We start from the raw sequence: 24293 nt of genomic DNA, 5'->3' as shown, positions 1-24293 counted from the left end.
TCATGGCAAGGCGCGCGGCGCGGCTGGCGGTGCAGGACACGCGCACGCCGGCGTTGCCGAGGAAGCGCAGGGAGCCGGAGCCCCAGCTCATGCGGGCGAACCTGCTGCAGTGGGTGCTGCGGTGGCGGGAGAGCGGGGGGCCAGCGGGCAGCAGTGCTGGGCAGGTAGGAGAGGGGCCCAGCAGCACTGCAGCCTTCGTGGGCCACTGGGGTTGGGCAGGTGGTAGCTCTGCACCAGGGTGAATGTGAGTGCGGATGTGGGGGGGGCCAGCCCCTGACCTCCCCCACCTCCCCACTGCAGTGCAGTGGGGCAGTCGCCCGCACGCACCTGCCCCAGCTCCCACCCGTCTCTCCCTGCCAGAAATCCCTTCTGCACCGCTTGGTCTTGGTGGCGAGGGGCTCCCCGGAGCTAGTGGACAAGCGTGAGCTGGCAGGTGGGATCCCCCTGCCCTTCCTGCGCCCGCCCACCCGGCTGCGGGGTGGGTGCCGAGTGACACGGGTGCTCCACAGGGTACTGGGAGAGGCTTTTCCAGAGCTTGCAGCGCTACTACCACGGGGAAGCCATCACGGGGCTGCTGCTGCTGTACCCCTCCTGCATGGTCCACGCGCTCGAGGTAGGGGCCTCACAGCCAGCACAGGCGGGTGACACAGTGACCACGGTGCTGTCCACATCACTGCAGCTGCCCCCCGCTCTCCTGGCCTCCAACCGCAGCCGCTGCAGAGACGCAGTGCGGCGCCCTCTCCCCTCTGCAGGCCTCCAGTGATGTGCTCTTCTCCGTGCTGCGGGACCTGCGGGACGCGGGGCAGCAGGGACACAGGTGACGCTCCCCGGGCACTGGCCCAGTGCACCCCTGGGTGCTGCGCTCCGGTGGGGACGGCTGCTGGGAGCGCCTGGGAGAGCAGCTCGGGAAGCACCTTGGTCCTGAACATGCGTGGGGCTGCAGCGGGCCTGTCCCATCCCCGGGGCCAAATGCAGCCTGTGGAGGTGTCCCTGTGCCTCAAGGTGAAGGGGGCAGCTCCTCCGCTCTGTGCTGCCCCATCGCAGGCCACTTGTCATGGAGCCCAAGATCGTGGTGCTGTCACACAACATCCCCACGCGACTGTTCCACCAGTGGAGCTACCAGGCGCCGAATGTGTCCATGGGCCCGGTGGCTGCTGGTGCGGAGCCCCTTGAGGGCCTCGTGGGCGAGTGCCTGGCCACGCTGCTGCGCCTTGGCCAGCTGCAGCAGCACCCGGAGGTGAGGGTGGCACGGGGGGCAAATGGCCAAATGGCTCCTGTCAAATGGCGCTTGCTGCTTCGGGAGCTCCGGGAGACACTACGGGCTTGTTATGATTTTGGTGCCACCTGCATGGCTGGACCTGAACACCCACATCCCTGCCCTGTCCCACTGTGACTTTCAGAGCCCCCCGCACGGCCTGGATGCGCTGGTGGAGCAGGTCCCCGAGCTGCTGGGTTTGGAGGCTGCCGCGGGGCACCTCCTGGCGTGCGCTGAGCTGCAGAGCCCCGAGCAGTTCCTGCAGGCCTACGACAGCCCCCTGCACCCCAGCCTGGGCGCGGGTGCGTCGCGCACACAGGGGCCCGGGCAGCCTGTGCTGCAGCTCCCGGGCCCGTTGCAGCCTGCGCTACAGCTGCTGTGTTTGCAGCGCTGCTGGCATGGTCAGCGTCATGCTGCCACCTCCTTTCCCTCCGCAGACCATGTGTGGCCGGTCTGGGAGCACTTGGCGCTCCCCTCCGCGGCCTTGCAGCAGACATGGCCTATGGGGACCCTGGAGCTCCGTGACGGCCGCAAGGATTCCCGAGCCCTGCAGCACGGAGGCTTTGCCGCAGGCCCTGGGATTGGCAGCTGACAGTGATGGGGAGAGGGTGCCGGGACCCTCAGCCCCCACGGACAGGTTGGGAGCTACTCAATGGGGTGGTGTGTCCGGAGAGGGTGCAGGGGTCTGGCACTGCCACGTCGCAGAGCTGCATGGGAGGGACGGGGCGTCATCGTCTCATCCCTGTCCCCAGCTAAATAATAAATCCGCACTTCTCATGTGGGCAGATGTTTTCCATCGCTGCCGGTCCCTGGGCTGGGCCCACCTCACTGGTGGCAGCCCAGGACACGTCCGATGTGCTGGGAGGAGGGCTGTGTGGCCACCTTACAGCCCGGTGGGCCAGTGACCAGCCGCAAAGCTTCACCGGCCGGGTGAGAGCAGCGGGCCCAGGGCTCAGCCCCAAGGCGCCAGCAGGATTGCCCCGTGTCCTGCTCAGCCATGGGGCAGCAGGGACCTGCAGGGGACAGCTGGGGCGCATCAGCGACTGGGATGCTCCCACCGTCACGCGGGGACATGGGGCTGGGGACGCCACAGGGACAGACTGAGGAGGAGGAGAGGCAGCGGCACAGGCGGGAGGCTTCGCGCTGCTTTTTGCTTGGGAACCAGATGTAACCACTGGAAAGCCGAGTGCTTGCGTCCTAAATCCAGACAGTTCCAACCTTTCTGGGCTCAGACATCCCAGCCTGCAGCTTGGAGCAAGTCCTTTCCTTCAGCTTGCTGGGATCTGTGCAGCCTGTTCAGAGCCAAAAGCCCACTTCACCACTCAAATCCATCAGAAGCAGCCACGTTGAATAAACTCACTGTTTGCGGTGATTTCAACAGCAATTTGCACATTTATTTCAGGTGATTCTGCCCTCCCCCCTGCCCGTCCTCCCCTGATACAGGTTGGGTAATGAGTCACATCATGACCTGTGCAGAAGCTCTAACGTCCTAACTCGGAAGTACCGCGGGGAGAGAGGTTTTCCTGGCTTTGTAACACACGTAGGCTGGATGTGGGGTCCAGGAGGGCTGGGAATGCTAAGCATTTCAATTTACATTGTACATTTGTACACTAGATCCGATGGAATGGCTCAAATAAAACAAATATATATATATATACTCTTTTATATATACAAATATATAATATATATATATCTACGCTGACAGATATATATATATATAATCTCATCTCTCTGAAAAGGATAAAAGGTTACGTTGTCTCTGCATGCACAACCGAAGCCTCTGCTCCACAGCGCCACCCCACGAGAACAAGGGATGCGGAGCCGGTGCCGCAGGGCGCCGGAGCGGCTGCCGCGGGCCCGTGTGCCCTTACCCACAGGTGCCCCGGCTCGGCCATCGTTTCGGGGAAGCGCCGGTGGGGAGCGGTGCCCCTGCGGTGGCCCGGGCCACGTGCACACGCGTTATTGCTACTCAGATCTCTCCCCGTCCTGGCCGCAGCGGTATGACCGTGACGGCCACATCCGCCCCACAACAACAGCCCTGCTCGGCAAAACCAGCGAGCGCCCAAGCGGAGGAAGGGGAGGGAGAAGCAAAGAAAACGGAGAAGCCCAAAGCGACGCTCTGGTGAGACATTTGCACAAGGGCACTGCCTTCCCAGACCCCACGACGGGGCTGGGCAGCCCCGTGGGGCCACCCCACAGCACCCAGTTTAGTAGATGGGCCAGGACACGTCAGACTTCGGAAGCCCGGAGGAGAAAGCGGGTGGCAACGTGCCCAGAGCCCCGGCCCGCGGCAGCACTCTGGTGCCTTGGCCCTGCACCAGAGGGAATTCGGGGCATGGGCAGCAGCGCTGCAGCTGGACGTGCCCTAGGAGTGCGGGAAGCCTGTGAGGACGGCGAGCGGGGAGGGGGTAACGAGGCACCAAGTCAAAAAGGCAAAGTCTGGATAAGGCGAAACCGAAAGAAACCATAAAGACTGCACGGAGCGGCGCCCGATGCGGCAGGGGCTGCCCCGCGGCCCTGCCTTGCCCGCTGGGTGCCCGTGGCCCTGCCAGGATGGGACGGGGACACTGTGTCATAGGGCTGTGCTTTCTGATTCCTCCTCCTCCTCCTGCGAGGTGAGTTTCCCTGCTCTCGAACGTCTCTGCGGTGGCTCCAGCGGGTCCCGGCGCAGCGCGGCATCAATCTCTACGTGGATGGAAGGGATATCAAAATGGATCAGACCTGCGGGCGGGCACAGAAAGGCAGAGTCAGGGGCTGCGTGCGGCGCTGCGTGGGGCAGCAGGGTTAGGTTTGCGCGTGGCAGGGCGCAGAGAAGGAGCCGGAGGAGGCGCAGCTTTCCAGGAGCAGCTTGCAGGTTAGTGCCAGGAACAGGGATGTCATCATATGGGACCGCCGGGCGCCCGCCTGCCTCACCGCGCCTGCCGCAGCCTCGGCACCGGCTCCCGCCCGCGCCGAGCCCCCAGTGTGGCGGCTCTCCCCGAGCTCCGCGGGGCCACGTGGTGGGACGGGGACGGCAGGTGGCCATGGCGCCTTCTTGGCCATAGCGCAGAGTCTCTCCCGCACGCCTGGATTCCCCACAGGGTGCTCGCCAACCCTGCGGCCCTTGCCTGGAGCTGGGGGAGCCGCACAGATGGCCGGCCCAAGCCACGTGGGACATCTCCATCCTTCACCGGGCGAGGGAAGCCACCCAGGGGAAAACCCCTTCAGCTGGGGACACCGGCCACCACGACAGGCAGCGCCCCGGGAAGGGCGACCCAAGTGGAAGGGTCACCAGCGTGTCGCAAGCCGTAGGCCAAAGCCACCACCAGGCCAGCGGCTCCCTGCCACCACGGCCCTCCCTGATCTGGCCTCGCTGGCAGGGCTGGAAGCAACAGGGAGGAGAGTCCTCAGTGCGAGGGGACACACTTCTGCAAACCCCGGGCACCCTCGTGCCACCTCGAGGACCTTCTCTAGGGGGCCAACAGCTCTCTGGCCTTGACTGACTTGAACGCAGCGGCAGGAGGAGGATGTTCCCCCTGCACCACACGAGCCGAGCGGTGATATCATGACATCCCTTCCGAAAACGTGCCGCATCAGGGGACGTTTTCATGGAGGGGGGCAGCCCCGAGCTGGGATCGGGGTGGCAGCAGGAGGGTCAGCAGCATTGGCCACCATGGGGCAAGAGTGGGAACAGGGTGGGACCTTTCTGCTTCTTGGGTGAGTGGGGCCGCCAGCCTCAAGAAGCCAAAGGGAAGGTGCTGATGACTAAGGAAGCTAGAGGGGGAGGTGGGATGGGAAGGCAGCGTGGCAAAGCCATGCAGCCCCACTGCAGCGGCCCCATGCGAATGGCCAGCACAGGCGTCAGTCGGGGGGCAGCACGGCGGGCGCGCGGCTGCCGGGGTTACTGCGGGGGGATGGCAGGGATGGGGGCAGCTGGGAGCTGCGGCGCTTACCCTGCTCATCCCCCTCACACCTATCCAACACCGCCTCATCACACCGCTGCAGGGACACAACCACGGCCAGGGCAGAAAGAAATAAAAGAAGGGGGAAAAAAATGTGACAAAGGAGGTGAGAACACAATGTGGGTGCTACAACGTGATGAAGGCGCCCCGGGCACCCTAGCTGGGCTTCATGGGAGCTCCTGCACTATGGCAGGCTGGATGAAGAGTGGGACTTGGGTGACAGCAGACCCAGAGGCCTCCGCTCCACCAAGGAGCTTCCTAGGGCTGAGGGAGCTACAGTAGGAAGCCAAGGGAAGCTCCCCAAACTGCCGCGGTGACCCCTGCCCTGCGGCCGCATCCCCCCTTCCCCAACGGGGCCCCGAGGCGCCGTGCGCGGCGCGGCTGCCCCCGCCCTCCCGCCGTGGCGGCGCCGTCGCGGTCGGCGCGCGGGGCTCTGGCGTGGCGGGCGGGCTCCCGGGGCGGCGGCGGCCCGGTTACCTGTGGACATGCTCTCCCCGGGGGCCGCGGCGTCGAGCAGGCCGTGCTCCGCGGGCTGCGGGCTAGAGGCGGACGAGGCGGCCGTGGGAGGCTGTGGCGGTGGCAGCGTGGGCCTCTGCCGCGGCTTGGGGGTGGGTCGAGATTTGGTTAAGGTGCTCGGCAGGGAAGGAGGAGGAGGAGAAGGCAGGGAAGGTGCGGCGGCTGGGGACAGCTGACCTGCGGCCAGGCAGTAGCCTTGAGGGTAAGCGAGTCCATAGGGCGAAGGGGTGCTCGGCGGGGTGGGAGACAGGCTCACGGGGGATGGCTGGCCCGCCGACGGCTCCGGCATGCCGCCCGGCTGGCCGTAGGGCGCCTTGGGCGTGATGGGCGCCAGCTTCTTGGACACTGCGGAGAGAGGCCCGTCAGGGAGGCCAGGGGCCAGGGCTGCAAGACGCGGGCGGCCTCCGCGGCACCCACCTTTGCGCAGCGCGAGCGGGCTCTGCTCCGGGGCTGGCTGCACGCCGGGGCTGGACGCCTGCTGCCCGCTGCCGCCGGGCACCGTGCTGCCCTTCTGCTGCCCAGAGACGGGGGAAAGCTCCTTGGTTTTCAATGTGCTGCAGGAGAGACGGCAGTGGAGGGGGGAACAAGGCGCAGAAGCCGCCCTGAGCTCCTGCGCTTTGCCATGGGCCCGCTCCTGCCCACCTCGCGCAAGCAGCAGTGCAAAGCCCTGGCGCTCTCCCTGCCCCGTGCCAGGCGGCAGCCTCCCCGCTCCGCCACCCCCAGCGAGCAGCAAGCGGCCGAGCGAGGCGTCCCCGTCCCCCCTTGTCAGGGCCAGGTGGTGCCCCTGGGGCCGGCCGGCCGGGGGGCAGGCCCCACGCGCGGGTATTTACCTAGGGCGCTGCGCGGATATTTACCTAGGGCGCCCGGCTCCTGGGTCCCCGGTGCACGTGCAGCTGCCCCGGGGGAGGCCGGGGTGGGTTAAGACAAGCGGGGACTTGACGGGGAGGGCGAAGCTGTTAGTGGAGGGGGTGAGCGGTGCAGGGAGGGAGCCGCGCGCGGGGAGGTGGCGGTAGCCGGGCACGGGGCCGGGCTCTGTGTCCAGCAGCGGGGGGAAGGAGGAGGAGGAGGAGGGCAGCGGAGGCAGGCTCTGGCTGCAGCCTGGCCCGCGGTACGGCGGCGGGGGGCCGCTGCGGCGCGCGGCGCGGGGAGCCCCGGAGGGCAGGCGAGGGGGGAGCCGGGAGCCGGGGAAGGGGGGGGCCCGGCCGTCCTCGGGGGAGGGGTAGTTGCGGCAGCAATCCGCCCAAGCAGACGACACATCATCCGGGCTGCGGAACGTCCCAGAACGCCACAGGAAGAAACAAAACAGACCCAAGTAAAACAAAATCATACCAAATAATAGCAAAGGAAAGGAGCATGGGGAGGGACCCACCAGGAGAGACGGGAGCCATGGAGGAGCGATCCCCAGGAGAGGGAAGAGCCCGAGTGGCCTTGGCTGCCGGGATGCTGCCCGTGCCCAAAGCCAGCTGATTCGGGGCAGCGTCTCCCTTTCGCCCAGACACCGGCAGCCAAGAAGCCCTCTGAGGCTCCCCGTGTGCCCTCGGCGTGATGGGGACAGCCCTTCTGGGCATCCCACCAGCACCTCTCCTTGCACGGTGCATGGATGGGGCCATGGGAAGAGGAGGAGAAGGAGGAGGGAACGTCCACGTGGGGTGACGCTGTGGCAGTTGTGACTCGTGACGCCCGCTGCCACGCCAGTGCACGGCAGTGCCGCTCTTGCCCCGGGGCAGGCACGGGGGCGGGGGCGGCGCTGGCAGGCTGCAAAGCTGTGCGAATCCAGGCAGGCAAAACGACCCTGCAGCTCGGGGCAGCTCGGGAGCAAGCCACCCCATCCTGGGGGAGGAAGCGCAGGACTGGGACCAAATGCTGGCCTGGTCCTCGCAGCCTAAAAGCAGCACCTAGAGTCTTGCAAGGGCTGCAGACAGCCCGCAGGGGTGGTGGCGCAGCGGGGACCCGGACCGCCTGGTGAGCCAGGCAGCCCCGGGTGCAGGGCTCCCGCCATGGGCTCCTTTTGCCCCTGGATTCGCACGGGCAGGAAGCCGGCAGGCGCATGCAGGCGGCGTGGGGGAGCCTCGCTCCACCGCCGGACTCACCTGGAGCGCTCGGCTGCCGGCGGGAAGCCGAAGCTCGTGGGAGGCGGGGAGGGAACAGCCGGGCTGTCAAAGGGCTGCTCGGGAAGGGGCGACGGGGGCGCCGCGGCGAGCTCGGCGGGCGGCGCGGGGGGCTGCACGGCGGGCGGCGTGGAGGGCGCTTTGCGGGTCACCGAGGTGCCGCGGCGGGCCACCCACGAGGTGTCCATCACCCTGACGCCCATGCTGCGGGGAAGGCACACACAGAGACGAGCCCTTAGCACCCTGCGTGGCCCAGGCCAGGCGACGGCACAGCGCCAGGGTGCCCAAGGCATCGTGCCCTCTCCCCTCTGCCACCCGGGCCAAGCGGCCAGAGCCCTGCGGAGCGCTGAGCCTGCCCGGCTGCCACACGGTGACAGACGGGATCAGTGCCGGCCGGGCCGGACCCCCAGCCAGCCCGCATGGGGCTGCCATGGAGATACCGTACCTTTGGATTTTCCTAAGGCTGCATGGACAGAAACGGAGAGTTATTAGTGGAAAAGAAACGCGAGCAGAAATCATTGGGCCCAGAGCTTGCAAGGACAAGGTTTCAGCGGGAGCCTGGAGGGGAAGGGGGCTTTTCCAGGGACGGGGACAGTGTTGCCCAGAGTGGAGGTGCCTTTTGGGGATGCTGGCAGGCACGAGAGCACACACAGGGTGCAAACCCACCGAAGACAGGGTCACGGCCACATTTGCAGGACGCCCGGGGATCCCAATGCGGTGACCACCCCCATCCCACCAAACCCCGAACCCCAGCACCGGTGAGGAAAGGCCCTACCCATCCTTCTTGTAAAACTCCAGCATCATGTTGTCCGTGGCCACGCTGAGGGGCCGCCGGGCCTGGTCGTGCTGCTTGCGGTCTGCGTGGTCCATGTCCGGGGAGGGCATGGAGCTGTAGTTGGCGTTGTGGTTGATGTGCATGGGGCTGCCGTAGCTGCCCGTCACGTTGAACTCAATGTCTGGTTGGGAAAAAGAGACGGTGCAGGTGGCACTTGGTGAAACGGTGATGGCAGGGGCAGAGAGCCACAGGGCTGGGCATATTCCCTACTGCTGCAGCAAGTTTATTGTGGCCTCTGCCAGGCAACATGCCCAGCCCAGCAAGCCCCGTGCCAGGGCTACTGGCCAAAACGGGACTTGGGACACCAGCCTTACCTCCAGGGAAGAACCAGTCGGCGTGCTGGATGAGGGGCTCGATAATGCCCACGATCTGCAGGGAGACCGTCGTCATCATCTCCGTGATGTTCCTGCAAGACAGCGGCTCAGCGCGGACTCGGCCTCCCCGCTGCTCCCGACGGGATGTCCTACCCCAGCCGCCCTCGCCCCCGCGGCAGCTCTCCGCTAGCCCCGACGTGGCTCTGACAGAAGCAGCCACGGCTCCAGACCGTGCTGCCATTCCTCAGGGCATGCTGATCACCCCTGAAGGATGCCGGAAAGAGCTGAGCCCCAGCTCCCAGGATGCTGGGGTGCCCAGCGCATTTGTGGAGAGGTTTCACAGCTGCTTGATGCTAAGCTGCAGCTTTTTAAGGCTGCCGAGCAGCCCCTGCTGCCAGCAGCAGCGACAGGCATTGTAGGTGCTCAGCACCCCCCAAAAGGGCTGCCTCCCTCCCTGCAAACCCCATGGGGACGTGCCAGGTCCTACACCAGCCTCCGCCTTGGCCCGCTCGAGCCCTCCAGGGGAGCACGAGGTGGCCCCGCGCGAGCCCCCGGCGCCGGGTTACCCTTCTGCCTGTGGCCACAGCAGGTTGGGGCCCAGCACGATGGCCACGTTGCTTGGCGTCATTTTGTTCATGTCCTGGTACTCGGTGAGCCGTGCCAGGAATTTGATCAGGTACCTGGAAAGAGAGCGCCCAGATGCAACCATGACGGGCTCCCTGCAGGCAGTGCCAAGATCCGCTGAGCGGCCGGGGACCTCCCTCCCGGCTCCATCGCCGCCTGCGCTGCGGGGCTCAGCGCCTGTCCTGCTGCATCCCCTGGGTTTCCAGCTCCACCAGGGACAAGAGGACCCAAATCCCGCCCTGGCATGGGGGTGGTTTCAGGCGCCGCGTGCGGGCGCTCACCTGATGTTGTTGTAGTTGGCCTTGGGCAGCTTCTCACAGGCGTTCCAGAGGGCCTGCAGCCTCTTGTCCTGCTCCTGGATGCTAGGAAGGAGGCAGGCGACAGGGTTAACGCCGTAGCTGCTCACTGAGGCTTTCCGACCCACCCATCCCTATGGGGCGAGATGCCCCTCTTTGGGTTTTGAATCCGAACCCAGACAAGGCCCATCCAGACCCAGCACCTCCAAGCAGAGCAGCAAGTGCCAGCTCCCGAGCGCCAGCTGTCAGCAAAGGGACAGGAGCTGGCAGGAGCACTCGGGCTGCTGGAAATAGGAGTATTTTCATGGCTCCATCCCGCCATGCAGTGCCCAGCAGTGGCAGCAGTGCTGCCTGTGGGGGATGCCCTCCTTTGCCACTCCTGGGGAAGGGCACAGTTCGGTTCCCCCTGCCAAGCTGATTCCTTTTTCCAGCTTACACAATGACATAAATAAATTAACAGCCCAGAATGCGAGGGAACGAGACGGTTCGAGCTGGAGGACACTGGGCCCTCGCCTCTGCTCCAGGCGCTTGTAGGCAGCGGGAAATGATGGCATTTTGGGGATTCGCCCAAGGCAAAGCTGGGGGTGCAGGACTTTCCCTGAGCCTCAGGGACTCTGCTCCATGGAACCGGCACCTCGGTCCTGCCTTGCTGCAGGGCCCCAGCAAAGCCTCGGTGCAGACCTGCTCCTGGCATGCAATGAGCTCTGCAAGGCCTCATCAGGCAGCAGAGAGATGGGGATATGGACAAACATATATTCAGACAGTGCTGGAACCGCTTCCAGGAAGGAGGAGAAGACACCTTCTCCCCATCCAAGCTTTATCCCATCCATTTCATGCCAACACCCCAACTCCTAGCCCATCGAAATGGGCACAATCCCCATGGCCACTGGTGCCCCTCTCGCCCCCATGGGCTGCCCCTCATGCCCAGACTCACTTGGAGGCCTGGATCCACTCGTTGTAGAGCTCGAACGTCATGAGGGGCTCCGGCAGCTCCCGCAGGTAGGACTTCAAGGCCCCTGCAGTGCGCGAGGGGAGACGGGGCTCGCGAGGGCTCGCCGTGGGCACGTGCGCCGGCCTGTCCCCGCGCCGCGCCCTGGGCTGCCCTCGGGGATGGGGACCAGCCTTGCAGCTCTGCTCCTTGCTTGTGGCACCCGAATGTTGTGCTCTGGACACTCTCACCCCCAAAGCAGCCTCAACATTCCCGCTCTGCCCCAGAGCCGGTGCAGCACTAAGTCATCCGCAGCGACCACTTCACTTCCAGCCCTGCCAATGCCCTTTGTTTTCTCCCCTCTCTCGTTTTTACCTCCATCAGCATTAACTCCTTCCTGCCTGGGGTCTTCCCAGGACATTTCTCTCCGCGGTGGCTAACTGTCCCCACAGGGCCAGGCTTGGGTCCCGGCGCGATGGGGAGCGCAGGACGAGCGGCCGTGCACGGCTGCAGCGCGGCCTCCGCAGCAGCGCGGGGTTAAACAGCTGGCAACAGCTGGCGACCAGCGCGGCTGCTCCGTGGCACAGGGCTCTGCAGCGGGGCGGCCACGATTCAAACCACATTTGCCTTCCTCACCCTGAAAGCTCCATGAGCTTCACCGCGGCGCAGGCTCATGCGATTCGGCGGGGAAGAAAAGCCCTTTGCGTTTCCTGGTGCATGGCGAGTGCGAAGGGGCCCATTTCCACTCCAGCTCAGTGTGGGACTTTGCTGCAGCTGCCTTTGCTCCTCATCCACATTGTCATTGACGGTAAAAGATGCAACTTCCCTTCCCATGTCCATTGCTGGCAGGTGCTTCCTCGTGCACCATTTAGCTCCTATTCTCCAACATCGCAGCTCTGCACACTCTACTGCCAAAACTAAACCACTTGGGGGCATTAATAGATAGAAAAATCTTTCCTTCTCATTCCATTTTGGTTCTCCAAATTTGAAACAGTTAGGCAGGAGACTTCAGGCTCTTGCTAACAGCTCCCGGTGCCTCCAGGCCAAGAAATGAACCCGGCGCTTTGGATGCAGCGGCAGGGAGCACCTTGCTGCGTCCTGCTCTTGCTGCCACATCAACATCCACGAGTATTTGCAACGGGTTTTGCTTTCCACTTGCCAAGGTTTTCCAGCACAGTAAAAGTTTCTCTGGAAACTCTCCAGCTGCTTTAAGATGTGATAGGATTTCCCGGTCGCAGGGAAGCAGCCTAGCAGGGCCAGGCCAGTGCTTGCAGGTTCAAGCCTGCAAGGGGTAGGGTGCAACGCAGGGAACTGCCCCATTGGAGACGTTACCTGCAATGGCGTGCGGGTCCGCCGAGTACTCCTGCACATCCACGACGCAGCAGTCGAGGGCAGCCTTGAGCTTCTTCAGCTTCGAGGCGGAGGGAGCCACGCGGAACAGACCCTTGACGAGACACCGCGCGTGGGCCCAGGGGAATCCGCACCCCAGGGCGGCTGCGCTGGGCATCCGGCATCACCTGAACGCGGGGCTGCCAGAAGGCTCCGCGCGGCGCCTCGCGCGGCCCGCGGGCAGCGGCAGCAGGGCGGTCCCGGCCTCACCTCCTCCTGCATGCCGCACTCGAGCAGCATGGTGACGCACGCCTCCACGGGGAAGGCGATCTCCCGCCCGCTCACGGCCAGGTGCTCCTCCAGCGGCTTCCCGAAGGAGGGTTTCTCGATCCAAGCCTCTGCGACAGGAAGGGAAGAGTCAGAGGGATGGCCACTGAGCAGGCGCCCCGTGGATGTGCCCGTTCTCCTCCCGTTCCCAGAACACCCCCAGGTGCTTCCACCCCAAGCATCCCACTTCCCGCACCCACTTCCCACACCACGAGCACCCCAGCCCCACGTGCACCATCTACTCGGCACTCGCCAGCCAAGCTATCGCAGCCAGCATGGCCCAGGCAGCTCCTGCTGCAGTAACACCCCAAAAATCTTCCCGCAGAGAGCAAGGGCCAGGAAAGAAGCCTGCCTGGGGCCCAGGGCGCTTCCAGCTACAGGGAAAAGCCAGGATTGAGAGAGCCCTTGCAGGGCTTGCACAGGGCATGTTGCAGGGATTTCTCCACACTCTCTGAGGGTTATTTGCAAACTGCAAATCCTCAAATCCTCCAAAGAGGGACTGCAAATCCTCAGCACAGAGGTTGCAGAGCTGCTAGGTTGGTGGAGAGCCTCTTGCAGGGGAGGTTTCGCAGGAAGGGTGAAACAAGCTGCCTGCTCCCAGGGCTTCACTTCACGAGCATCTCCGTGCAGAAATCTTCGTCAGGAGAATCCTGCTTAGATGTCACTGCAACACCCCAGCCCCACATTTCTGCCCCGCGTGCCTGGGAAAGCCGTGCTCTGCAGACATCAAACCCAAGCGAAAGATTTTCCAGGCGTCACGCAGGACGCTCCGAGGAGTCTGATCAACGCTTTCCAGGAGAGTGGCCATTTGAAAATGCTGGCATTATTTTTGCCTGTCCTTTGACTCAAAAAGCAAAAGTAAAAAAAAAAAAATTCAAAAAGAAAAAAAAAAAGATTGCTTCCTGCCCAGCTTTAGCAGCAGCAGCATCCAGTAGAATAGCATCACTCCCAGGCTTGCATTGCTCCATGGCTTGCATCATTCCACAAGGGCGATTGCTCGGGAGCTCCCTGGTTTTCCTTTGGGCTCAGAGATGCTCTTGGGTTCTCAGAGATGGGGGATTCGGATGCACAACTCCTGCGGGCAACCTTGGAGCCTGGCTTTGCCACTTACCCTGCTGGGCTTTTATCTGCGGCAGCACGTTCTGCAGAAGCGCTAGCGACTTGCGGTGATACTCGGCTTGCACTTCGATCAGCTGCGGGTGACAAAACGCGGGGCGGGTTGGGTGCCGGGTGCCACCGCAGCCCGCGCGGGCACGGGGGGCAGCGGCGGATGGAGCCAGGCGGGCGGCACTCACCGTTTGGAAGTAGTTTGCATAGTCGATTTCTTTGGCCACAAAACTGTACATGTCGGCGGAGAGCTGGTCCTGCCGGGGGTGAGAGGTGGTGATGGCCACGCGGCAGCGTTCGTGCCCTGGAGGCTTCGCAAGGACGGCCCCCCTGGCCACGCACCCCTGCAGCCTCTACCATGTGGCACTGCCGCAAATTGAAGCTAGCCCCGGCCCCTCTTTTGCCTCTGCCCGCGCTCCTGGGGTGTGAGCGGCTCATTAAAAGCGTGGCAGGGCACCGCAAACCAAGCGGCACGCACGCACCACAGCACAGGGCCCGCACAGCGCCGGCGTGCGGCTGCCGAGCGGAATGAGGGGATATCCAGCGATTTATCGCATTTTCTGGCGGGGAGGAGGTGGAGGACGTTTGCTCTGAATTGCAAAGGGGCCCACCAGGTGCTCCCTGCATGCGTGTGCTGCACTGGGGCGGGCGGGCCAGGCGCACAAGGGGGCCAACGGGAGGGTTTCTCACGGGTTGCAAATGGGCTCCGTCCGCAGCCATCGCGGCATGTGGGTCCCACCAGCCCAAACACCACGAGAGAAGAGAGAGCGCCCCGGTACCCTGCAAATCTCCACTCTGTTTGCTGCCTCCTCCATCTCCTCCCTGAGAGCATCCGCTTTGGCCCCTGACGGCTGCAGGTTGGTGGATGAACCCGACGACTTGGCCGACTGCTGCCACCTGAGGACGGAGGCGGCCACATCAGCCTCCCTCCCCCCGGCTTTTTACTCCTGTGAGAGTATTTGCCAGGATGGAAAAGAGAGGCTGGGGCCTCCTACCTTGTCCTAGATGAGTCCATGTCCAGGACCAGCTTTGCCAAGTGCTTCCGCTGCTTTTGGATGTTGGGGATTTCCACCTGCACAGGGCGGAAGAAGAGATAGGAGCCCTTGCTCCTTGGGGAAAACTTGTGTGGGCAGCAGGTCCCAGGAAGTTTTGAGGCCACAGCAACACGTTAAAAAAAAAAAAGGGTCATACATTATATATTAAGCCTGAACTACCTACAAATTTGGCATTTGTGGAACTAGGTCAGATAAGGACATGACTCCTTAAATAGGAATATGGTTCCCACGCCAGGATAGTTCTGTCCTCCTCCACTTCCCAGCCTACAATGTACCAACTCGCACGGCGCACCAAGCAAAAACAGACCCTTTGCATGCAAAAAAAGCCCAATGCGCTGGGGAAGGCAGTGAGAGCCCCCGAGGGGCTTTGCGGGACCGCAGCACCAGGCTGCAGCGGCGGTGGATGTCGGGGCCTCAGGCCCTGCTCGCCCATCGCGGAGCGGCCGAACGCAGAGCGAGGAAGCAGCACAGAGCACCCGGGGCCAAACAGCCGAGCTCCCGGAACGGGGCGCCGGGACAGGCGGGAGGAAAGAGCCACCACCCCCTCCTGCACCAGCGCAGAACCGTCCATCCGGATGTCAGGGAAGCGCCCGGAGGTGGCAGGGATGCCCAGGCGCCCCAGCCGCTCGCGCGCTCCCTGCCCCGGCCACGCCACCCACCTCGGCCAGCAAGAAGAGCGGCTCAATGACGTCCCGCTCCACCTGCAGCTCGAAGTGGATGAGCTCCTGAGCCAGCTTGTCCTCCGCCTCCCCGCACAGCTTGAGCATCTTCCTGCCCAGGGACAGAGAGGCGGCGAGGGTGGGTGGGCGCCGCGCTGCGTGCGGCGGGGGACCCCATGGGGATGCCAGGTGCCGCTTACCCCAGCAGCGAGTCGTCCCCCAGCACGGCCGACCCCTCCATGAGGCACTGCGCCAGCGTCGTCAAGGGCAGCTTCTTCTGCAAGGCAAGCGGCGCCCCTCAGGCACCCGCGCGCGTCCGCCCGCTCCCGCTGTACACGGGCGAATTTCCTCCCAGCGAAGGGGTATCGCCACGTGCCTGGAGGCAGCCGAGGCGCTGCGATCCCTGCACCCTGGTTTACACCGCAGCTGCTCTGGCCAGCGCCTTTACATGAGTGCAGCAAGGGCACACATGCATGTGGCCAGTGCCTGTAGGCGCATCTCAACCATTCTGCGCTCCTGGCCGCTATGGAGCAGGATACGCCAGTGTGGGCACCCGTATTCTGGCACGCGCTCCTCCCCTCTATCCCATCATGGGGAAAAACCAGCAGGTCCACGGCCCCGTGCGCCCGCCGCGGTGCCGGTCGCCCTTACCGAGCGCTTGTCGGCATCGACGCCTTGCTGCCCCTGCAGACATGCCGCCAGCTTCTTGTGCGTGCTGTGCGAGACCTGCTTCACCAGCTCCAGCCGCTTCTCCACCTGCGGGGCACAGGCCCGGCTCAGCACGGAGCCCAAGGCAGCTGCCCCCGCGGCCAAACGCCGCCGGGAGGCGCGAGCTTCCCTGCAGGAGCCGGGAGCCGCGGGACGCATCCCGCCCCGGCTCCCTGGAGAGCTGGGCAAGGGGCAGCAGGTTCTGTTCTGCGGGAAGATCCGCATCCCAGCGGGTGTTCCAGGCTGGCTCTGCAAACGGGCTTCTTTGCCCACAACCTGCTTAAAACCTTGGGGCAGGAGGTGTTACCTGGGCATCTTGCTCGGCACCCCACAGGTATGCGCATATATATGCATATATATTATGTATACATTATGTATTATTATATACATACATATACACACATATACATGCACGTGTTGAAAGGATGGGGTATTGTTTTGGGTGCAAACCCACCCAGATGACCTGGAAAGGAGACACCACGATCCCCTCACTTCCACCTACGAAGATGCTGGATGCTTTGGGATAGGGCCCCGCAGGGCAGCGGGTGGAAATGCCCCACGCAGCCGGGCGGCCGGTGCCCGATGCCCGCGGGCGCCCGCGCGGGACGGCGCCGTTACCTGCAGGAGGTCCTCGCTCAAAACTTCTGTCTTCTCGGCCCTGTGGGGGAAGAGAGGAAGGTGAGTTGGCCTCGGCGGTGCCGGGAATCACCTGCTCGGCATCGTTCCTGCTCCAAACCCACTCCAGAGCTTGTGGTGATCGACGGGGACATGGAGGGAAATAAAACACTCCTACGAAGCCACCCCTGGTCACGCACAGACCAGTGAGTGCGGAGCTGAGGGCAGGGGCCAGTATGGAGAGCACGTGCGGTGGGATGAAAGGAAGAAGGAAAAGCAAAGGGAAGAAGGGCCTGGAAAAGCACCATCTCAGGCGGAAGCCCTGGTTCAATCGCCACCCACTCCTGCCACGACGTGGCCACGTGGCCGAGAGCGCTCCTCACTGCCGCTGCTGCTTTAGGGCCGGCTCAGCCGAGCGGCTGTGGGAGCAGCCCCAGAACTGGCAGGAGCTGATCGGCAAAGGTGGCTTCACGGCTCAGGAGCTCGACGTCCACCCTGTTCTCCACATGGCAGGAAGCAGAAGTGCCCTCCAGAGCGGTGAGGAAGGAGCCCGCCGCGGGCCGAGCGCTGAGGAGAAGGGCAGCGGCCCTGCGGAGGACACGGGCCCGCCAGGCCCCGCTCCCATCCTGCGTGGGGTGAACGTGACCAAACAGAGGCAACGGGGACAGGGGAGAGGAGCTCGGGGCCTCTCCGAGCAGCCTCAGGAGCTCTCACCCCTCTGCTTGGAGTCACACAGGGAGCCGCTACCCCGGTTTGGGTAAAAAAAAAAGCAGCAGTTTTTGGTTTTTGGCTCTCCTGGAGGCCAAGGAGAGCAGCCAGATTCCCCTTCCTGTCCCTGGGGCTTCCTGGGAGGCATCGCTCCTCCCAGCACACACCGAAGGAAAACCTCTTGTCTGCTTTGTACCCCCAAACCTGCAGAACCGCAGCTGTGTTTCGCCCCCAAATCCACTCTTCTGGGAGGGGGTCGGATCATTTCGGCTCGTGCCAGGGCCTTGTTTGGAAAGACAAGAAACACCCAGCTCAGGCCGTGCCCAGGGCAATTTGGTATTTTCTTATTACTTATTTCTTACTGATGGTGTTCAGGCAGTTGGGGTTCAGGCTGTTCTCAGCTTTTGCTGCCGGTCGGGAGCTGGGGAGCAAATGAAGCCGAGAGGCCCAAGGCGAAAGAGGCTGCGGCCCCGCTAAACCCAGGAGGGATGTGCATGGGCCGAGCGCGGGGCCACGCGAGCCCAATGAAGTCAAGATTTGAAGGAATAAAAAAAACAACAACAAAAAAGGCTATGAAATATCAACAGTTCAAGCCAAGCAGCTCGTGGGCAATGGGGCTCTGGGGGAAAACGGGAGGTGTTGTTCCCTGTGGCCTAGCGCGCACCCAGCTCCTGCCAGCGCTGCCTCCGACCACACGGCCAACTCAGGCCCTGCAGACGAGCTGAGGGGCCGGGTGGATAAAATCTGAGTGGAACCGCTGTCCCCAGGGCGTTTTGCTCCAGAAAGGCTTGTCTGCACTGCCTGCATGCACCTTGCTGCAAATCTGCGTGGCACCGGTGCTCCTTTTGGGAGGCTACGGGATGGGGTCATGGCCATCTGAGCTGTGATGGACACGGCCTCCATCCCCAACCTTCATTTTTCCAATTCTAGTGCCTACCCTCTGGAAAACTTCGTGTCAAGATGCACTTGGGAGGCTCTAGGCATAGTTAAGGCACATGGGAAAATGTGTTCTTGTTAGTAAATAAATCAAGCACAGTGAAAACAGGGATACTGCAGGGCCGCTCAATTAAGCCAAAAGGGGCCCAAAATTTCCCATTTCAGAGCATCCGTGGGGCCACAGCAGCTCCACTGATTTTCTGCTGCCCCATCTCCAGCTTCCGCTTGCTTTCCCACGACGCCTTCGAAAGTAAAAAAAACTCCTCCTCGTCTCTGTTTGTTCCTGTCAGTGGCGCTCTGGAAATTCTACTCTGAAGTGTAAAAACCAAATTGCGCCTCCAAACACACGGGAAAAAAACACAGAGGGAAAAAATAAAAGATAATTAAAAAAAAAAAAAACAGTCCAGATGGTGCTTTTACACGTCAAGAGTCTAAGGAAAAAATAACGCTGTCCTACCCCAGCAGCACGGTATCGCACTGCGCCTCGGCGGTGCTAACACCGCAAGAAAAGGCCCCGGCATCGGTGGCGCCGACGCTTTTCCCGTTGGCCGAGGATGCACCGCGGCCGGGCACGAGGACACCATGCCCAGAGCGCGAGCGCCCTGTGCAGTGGCTGCATTTCCCCAGTGCTCCGCTCACACCGGCCTCCTGCGGGTCTTCTCTTTAAAAAGAATAAAAATAAAATAAAAATAAATGGCTGGGTACATGTTTTCTTCTTCTTGTGCATAAAACTCCCCTTCAAATCCGTGCTGCGCTGGAGGGCGGAACGTGAGCCGAGCTGGTGGGTTCTCTGCACCCCTAGGATCACGGGGCACCCGGCGCCCGTTCAGTGGCTCAGATGCGGGAGGCAGGTCCTGGGACCACCTTGGATCCCCTTTCCCTCTGCAGCCTCGGGAAAGGACGAAATCAGGAAGAACTAGGGCAAATAGGCCCTTTGCAGCCCATGCCGGCGCATTTTCCTTGGGAGCAGATCCGGGAGGAAGCATCTCACGTCCCAAAAAGACGTCAGCCTCGCTCTGCACTGGGGCCCGAGGGGAAGAAAATGCTTTGCTGGAGATGAGGAAACAGTTCTGCTGCGGCCGTGATGCTGAGCGGGAGCGACGGGCTGTCGCTGTGGCCGCATCGCCGCACGGCGCCACCGCCCAGGGACACGGCCGCGACGGAGGGGCCGGCGGCTCCGCGCCGGGATTTGGGACCGCTCAGTCTGCTTAAGGGTCTGTTAACCCTCCTGCCTCCTTCCCCACCAGGCTGAAAGACTTTGACCAGCAAACTCATCACACTGATGGCAGCATCCGTGGATGGGGGCACCCCGAGGCCGCCTGTCGGCTCATGTCCTGCAGCCTCGGCCGGTGGTACCGTCTGCAGCAGGCGCCTGCCCGTACCCGTCCCCCTGCACATCCTGTGGGAATGCCAGGGAAAGGGGCCGGGATAAATGCCTTCCAGCGTGTTAGCCCTTCCTTTGGGCGAGCGATCGCAAACTCCTCCTCTTCCCCTGCATCCCTCAGGAAGAGCTGGACAATCACCAGGCACCGGCATCATCCAGGCATTTGGGTCCCTGCAAATAACAGCAAGGAAAGGGCCTACGCCAGCAAGTTGGTGTGGACACAGCTATGGCACCGTCAGCACGCGCCTCTCCAAAAAACAACGGCTGCCAGCAGAAATCACCGCCCCTCCAGCTAATTAATTTGATTCCCACGCAAATACTACAGCCTCTGCCGACACGAAATCACGCGTTGACCCCGGCGGCTCCAGCCAGCTGCCGCCTTCCCAGCGCGGCTCCCGCGGGCAGGAGACACCCGTGGGTTCCTGCCCTGCAGGCGCTCGGCCCGCGGGGCTGCCCGGCACAGAGTCCGCTCCTGCTTCCAGGAGTCTGGATGCGATCTGATCCTTTTTCCAGCCTGCTTTTCCTTTAGCCAGGGCACTGGATACTCCTCTATCCAGGACACTTTATCCTTTTTCTTTTATCCAGGACAGTCACTCATGGTATCTCCTCTTCCAAGGAGGGCCAGGAGTGAATGAAGGCCCTCACAGCACACGCAGATGCAATAGAGATGCTCTCCAAGACAACCTGCTCCCCGGGTAAAGCTAACGCTACCCTTAAAATGCTCCGAATACCCAACGTGAGGAGCCAGCAGCACATCACTCCCATCTCCTTTGGGCAGAAATGGGAAGATCCGATTCCCTTCGGCAGCTTCCCAGAGCCCCAGGCGAACGGCACGAGCGCGCGGGAGCCGCGAGCCTGCAGGAGCAGCCAGTGTGCGGAGCTCTGCACAACTCAGTTGGTGCTTTGCAAGCTGCAGCCTCGGCAGCGCGGGCCTGGCCTCTCCTCCTCTTCCTCCTCCTCCTCCTCCTCCAGGCACAGCCTGATAATGCTGCAGCCCTATGGAGCCCAGGCTGGGGCTGCAGGGCTGCGTCCAACGCGGATGCAAGCCGGAGTGCAAGCCCAGACATGAGAAATGCCTCGCTGCAGCCTTCAGCTTCCATCGCGTGCTTGGGAAAAGCACTAAAATCAGCTGCTGCACCTTGAATTTGAGCATGAGGCAGCAAAACGCACAACGCGACGGGGAATAGCTGCAGCCCTGTGCAATCCCAAACCATTTAGGAGCTGTCGTTTAGCAACTCCGCTGCCGTTAGGGGACACAGCAAATTTTGCTCTGCAACATCTGTCGGGAGCCACGATGCTGCGGGGATGGGCGCCGCACGTGGGGTAGGGGACAGGCACGGGCACGGGTCGGTTCTCACTGTTCCCATCCAGCACATGGGGTGGCTGCTCCTGCCTTTTAAAAATAGCTGGGCGGTCGAGTGCTGAGGGAGGGAGGCGCGCGAAAGCCGGCCAAGGACGCGGCGCTCCGTATCAGCCAGCTGCCAAGGACGGTGGATACGGAGCGAAACGAAACGCCCCAGCATCCCCGAAGCGGAGCGGTGAGCGGCTGAGCACTGGACAACTCACTGCAACTGCCCTTCCCCGGCACAGCGACCTGGCACCTGCCGGACATTGGGGCTGCAGTGCCAGGTCCCGGCTGCAAAGCGATCCGCGGATTTCAAGGAAAAGCCCTTCAGCATGAGCCTGCGCCTTCCCAGCGACTCCCTGGAGAAGGAACGCCGGGAGAGGGAGACGGCGGAGGGCTCGCGGGGCAAAGCCAAGCGCCTGCCTTGCAAACCCCTCGCCAACCCCATCCTCCCCTGCTGCAAATCCCAGCTCCTCTCCTTCCCCGCCCTGCAGCCCAGCGGAGGCTCCGCCGGGAGCGGGTCCTGCCCGTGCTGCGCTCAAGGGCCGTGTCCGCTAGCGCTCTCCTCCAGAGGGGACAGACACCCCAGCAGGACCCCGCGGGCACCGCTCCCACCCGCGGCGCTCGCCCGGCTGCCGCGGCGTTTGCGGCGGTCACTCGGAGCCAGGAGGAGGCGAAAGAGCCACCGCCAACGGCAGCGCCGGGGCAGCCGAGCGGCTCCTCGCTCGATGCTCACTGGGGGCCGGCGCGAGCGCTGGAACTGATGTGCAATTTGGGGACAAAACATTCGGGCTGCTCCATTAATATTTCATGGCTCCATTTGCCGGCACTGGCTGCTGAGGAGCAGGATAAAAATAGCTGCCCGCTGCCTCCGGCGGCTGCAGGGAGCCGGCGCGCGGCCCTGCCATCCGCTGCCGCCATCCCCAGCGCCGCGGCGCCGCAGCCCGCTGTCCCAGGGCTCCAGGAAACGCGGGCAGCGCGCGGGAGCTTGCCAGGCCGGCGAACAACCTCCTGTCACCTCCCCGGGGTGACAGGCACCCCCGGGACATCACCGGTGCCCCAAACATGCGCCCTCCTGAGCCGGGAAACCACAAGCTCCCGTGGCGAAGGCGCTGCGAGGGAGACAGCCATGGATTCAGTGCCTGGATTCAGGGGGTTAGAGCAAACAGCGGGGAGCAAAATCCAGGTTTTCCTGGAAAATAATCTCAGCTCGGGGCCACAGGGCAGGACTCCACCCAGGTTTGCCCGGCCCTCCGCAGCCTTCCCTCCTGCAGCTCCGCTCCCCATGGGCAGCGCAAGCCCTGGCCCCTCTCCTTCTTTGCTATAGCTCTTTTACGTCTGGTCGGAAATGGCAGCTCCGCGTGTGCAGAAAAAACACAAAATAACATAAAAAATGCAATTTTGCACAGGCAACACATAGAGAAAGGCAGTTGCACACCGAAAAGCTGCAGGAAGGAGTGGGGAGAGCCACTGAGAGCCCAAATTCAGCTGGCCCTTTTCCTCACATACGGGGCTGGTGCCACACGGCAGCGGCGCTTGAGCCCCTCTCGGGCTCCGAATCCCGGAGCTGCCGGTCACAAGACGGCGTCGCAGCAAAGCGCCCGTAAGAGGATTAGACGCGTGTTTGGGGGCTGAGGAGCCCCCGCGGGATGGAGGAAAACAACAGGCGCAACAAGGCGACAGCCCCACGGCCACGGCTCGCTCGGCACCGAGCCCAAGGTGCTGCTAACGGTCCACGCGCTGTTTTCATGGCCCGCAGCGGCTTTGCAGCAGCTTTGCCTGTGGTTTTGCCCACGGCAGCTGGCAGCACCCGGATGCCGCCCGCTGTCACCGCGCTCAGCCCCGGCCTCACGGCTGCTCCAGGAGGGCTTTTTGCAGCCTCCTGTGGTTGCTTTGAAAGCAAAGCGAGCCTGGCCCCGACGCACGGATGCGCGCAGCTCCGCTCGGCAGCACGGCGAGCCGCACGGCCTTGCTAGCAACGGGGGATTTAAAGGAAAAAAGACGGCGTAGGCTGCATGCACGCGCGCCCAGGGAGCTAACCCCGAGCAGGGCCGCGAGGGGCCGCGATCCTGGCACTCGCTGCGACGGGGACGAGCGGCGGTGGCTGGGGGCGCCGGGGCCGCGAGCATCGCCCGCCACCCACACGCAAGGCGCAGGGCTCCGCGCGCTCGGCCGCGCTCTGCGGTGATGCGCGGTCATGGGGAGAGGGAGGGGGTGGCGGGGAGAAAATCTGCCCCCTCCCCGCCCCGCAACCATAAACCATTGCAAAAGCACTGGGAATTATACAACAACAATAAACAAACCCGCAGCTCTGGACGGGGGCCTGGGCGTGCGGGAGCCCCTGGGCACCCCTGAACCCCCGATCCTCCTCCCACCGCGTCCAGCCCCGGGAGCCCCTCGGCTCGGGGGACACCCCTCGGATGGGTCGGTAGCCCCAGTCTGCGCAGGACGCCGGGGCAGCCGCAGCTCCCTTTGCCCCCCGGGGGCAGGACGGGGGCCGCACGGGGGTGGGCAGGGGCCGCGCGTGGGCAGGGGCAGCAGGATGGGCAGGGGCGGCGGGGCAGAAGGGCGGGATGGGGAGGGCAGGGGCAGCCGGCAGTGCGGGCAGGGGTGGCGGCGCAGGGGGGCAGTGGGGGGTGCGCAGCGGTGGGGGGCAGAGGCCGGCAGGGTGAGGGGAGGACAGGGCGCTGCGGGGCGCAGGGAGCGCAGGGAGCGAGGGGACAGGGTGGGCGCGGGACACAGCGCGGTGCAGGGTGCGGGACACGCGCGGGTGCCGCGGGGCGGGCAGGGGGCGCGGGCACGGCGGGGGGCGCATCCCCGCATCCCTCCCGCGCCCATCCCCGCGCACCTGCCCACGGTCTGGTTGGCGAGCTGGCGCATGCGGTTGAACTGCTTCTTCATGGCGGCGGCGGCGGCGGGGCCGCCCTTCACGCGGCGGCGGCGGCGGCGGCGGCGGGGGGGGCGCCGCGCAGAGGCCTCCGCGCCTCCCGCATCCCTCCCGCCGGCGCCGCGCGCGGACCCCCCCGCGCCCGCCCGCGCGCGTGTCCCCCCGCCCGCCCCGCGCGCGACGTGCGCGGCGGCGCTGGGAAATGTAGTCCGGGCGCGCGAGCCCCCGCGCGCGGCGGGAGCCCCCGGGGCGGCGCCGTGGGAGCCCCGGGACGCGCTCGCCTCCTTCGCGCCCCTTCGAGCCGCTCCGTGCGTGGGGCTCGTGGGCCCGACCCTCGGGACGGCGCCTCTGTGCTTTGTTTTTTCCCAAGGATGCACCTATGTCAGGGTGCCCCAGTGCCCAGCTGTGCCCAAATG

At 64.0% G+C, this 24293-nt stretch overlaps 2 protein-coding genes across 3 annotated transcripts; one reads left to right on the top strand and one right to left on the bottom strand.

Moving 5' to 3' along the window:
* The first annotated feature begins 2 nt into the window (after positions 1–2).
* On the top strand, positions 3–1847 carry LOC148594918 (testis-expressed protein 47-like). The gene is made up of 7 exons (XM_088523453.1): positions 3–164; positions 301–433; positions 510–613; positions 753–817; positions 1045–1237; positions 1401–1557; positions 1693–1847. The coding sequence occupies exons 1-7, from the start codon at positions 3–5 to the stop codon at positions 1845–1847; spliced, it is 969 nt and encodes a 322-aa protein (XP_088379579.1).
* A 1965-nt stretch (positions 1848–3812) lies between these two features.
* On the bottom strand, positions 3813–23945 carry ARHGAP44 (Rho GTPase activating protein 44). 2 transcript variants are annotated; one of them, XM_088523446.1, is made up of 21 exons: positions 23839–23945; positions 16621–16660; positions 15946–16050; positions 15495–15571; positions 15295–15406; positions 14576–14652; positions 14360–14477; positions 13769–13837; positions 13585–13666; positions 12417–12544; positions 12150–12261; positions 10824–10905; positions 9875–9955; positions 9536–9649; positions 8970–9061; positions 8596–8776; positions 8266–8283; positions 7803–8024; positions 6130–6266; positions 5674–6057; positions 3813–3976 (listed from the first exon to the last, which is right to left on the bottom strand). In XM_088523446.1, the coding sequence occupies exons 1-21, from the start codon at positions 23889–23891 to the stop codon at positions 3828–3830; spliced, it is 2433 nt and encodes an 810-aa protein (XP_088379572.1). In that variant the 5' UTR covers positions 23892–23945; the 3' UTR covers positions 3813–3827. The 2 variants fall into 2 exon arrangements, with proteins under 2 accessions (XP_088379572.1, XP_088379574.1); XM_088523448.1 differs by lacking the exon at positions 8266–8283.
* Between the last annotated feature and the right edge of the window lie 348 nt (positions 23946–24293).

Source organism: Tinamus guttatus, unplaced genomic scaffold (genome assembly GCF_059628265.1).
Source record: "Tinamus guttatus ecotype Peru unplaced genomic scaffold, ASM5962826v1 Tinamus_guttatus_pri_ptg000188l, whole genome shotgun sequence".
Classification (NCBI taxonomy): Eukaryota; Metazoa; Chordata; class Aves; order Tinamiformes; family Tinamidae; genus Tinamus; species Tinamus guttatus.
This window is presented reverse-complemented; position numbering and strand designations above follow the sequence as displayed.

What these genes read in the sequence shown, in the direction of transcription:
- LOC148594918 (XM_088523453.1), top strand. Translation starts at nt 3, where the DNA reads ATGGCAAGGCGCGCGGCGCGGCTGGCGGTGCAGGACACGCGCACGCCG. An exon ending in CGGGCAGCAGTGCTGGGCAG is followed by an intron (nt 165 to 300) that starts GTAGGAGAGGGG and finishes TCCCCACTGCAG; the next exon opens with TGCAGTGGGGCAGTCGCCCG. An exon ending in GGACAAGCGTGAGCTGGCAG is followed by an intron (nt 434 to 509) that starts GTGGGATCCCCC and finishes GGTGCTCCACAG; the next exon opens with GGTACTGGGAGAGGCTTTTC.
- ARHGAP44 (XM_088523446.1), bottom strand. Translation starts at nt 23,891, where the DNA reads ATGAAGAAGCAGTTCAACCGCATGCGCCAGCTCGCCAACCAGACCGTG. An exon ending in GCAGATAAAAGCCCAGCAGG is followed by an intron (nt 12,545 to 13,584) that starts GTAAGTGGCAAA and finishes TTCCTGTCGCAG; the next exon opens with AGGCTTGGATCGAGAAACCC. An exon ending in GAGTGGATCCAGGCCTCCAA is followed by an intron (nt 9,956 to 10,823) that starts GTGAGTCTGGGC and finishes CCTCCTTCCTAG; the next exon opens with CATCCAGGAGCAGGACAAGA.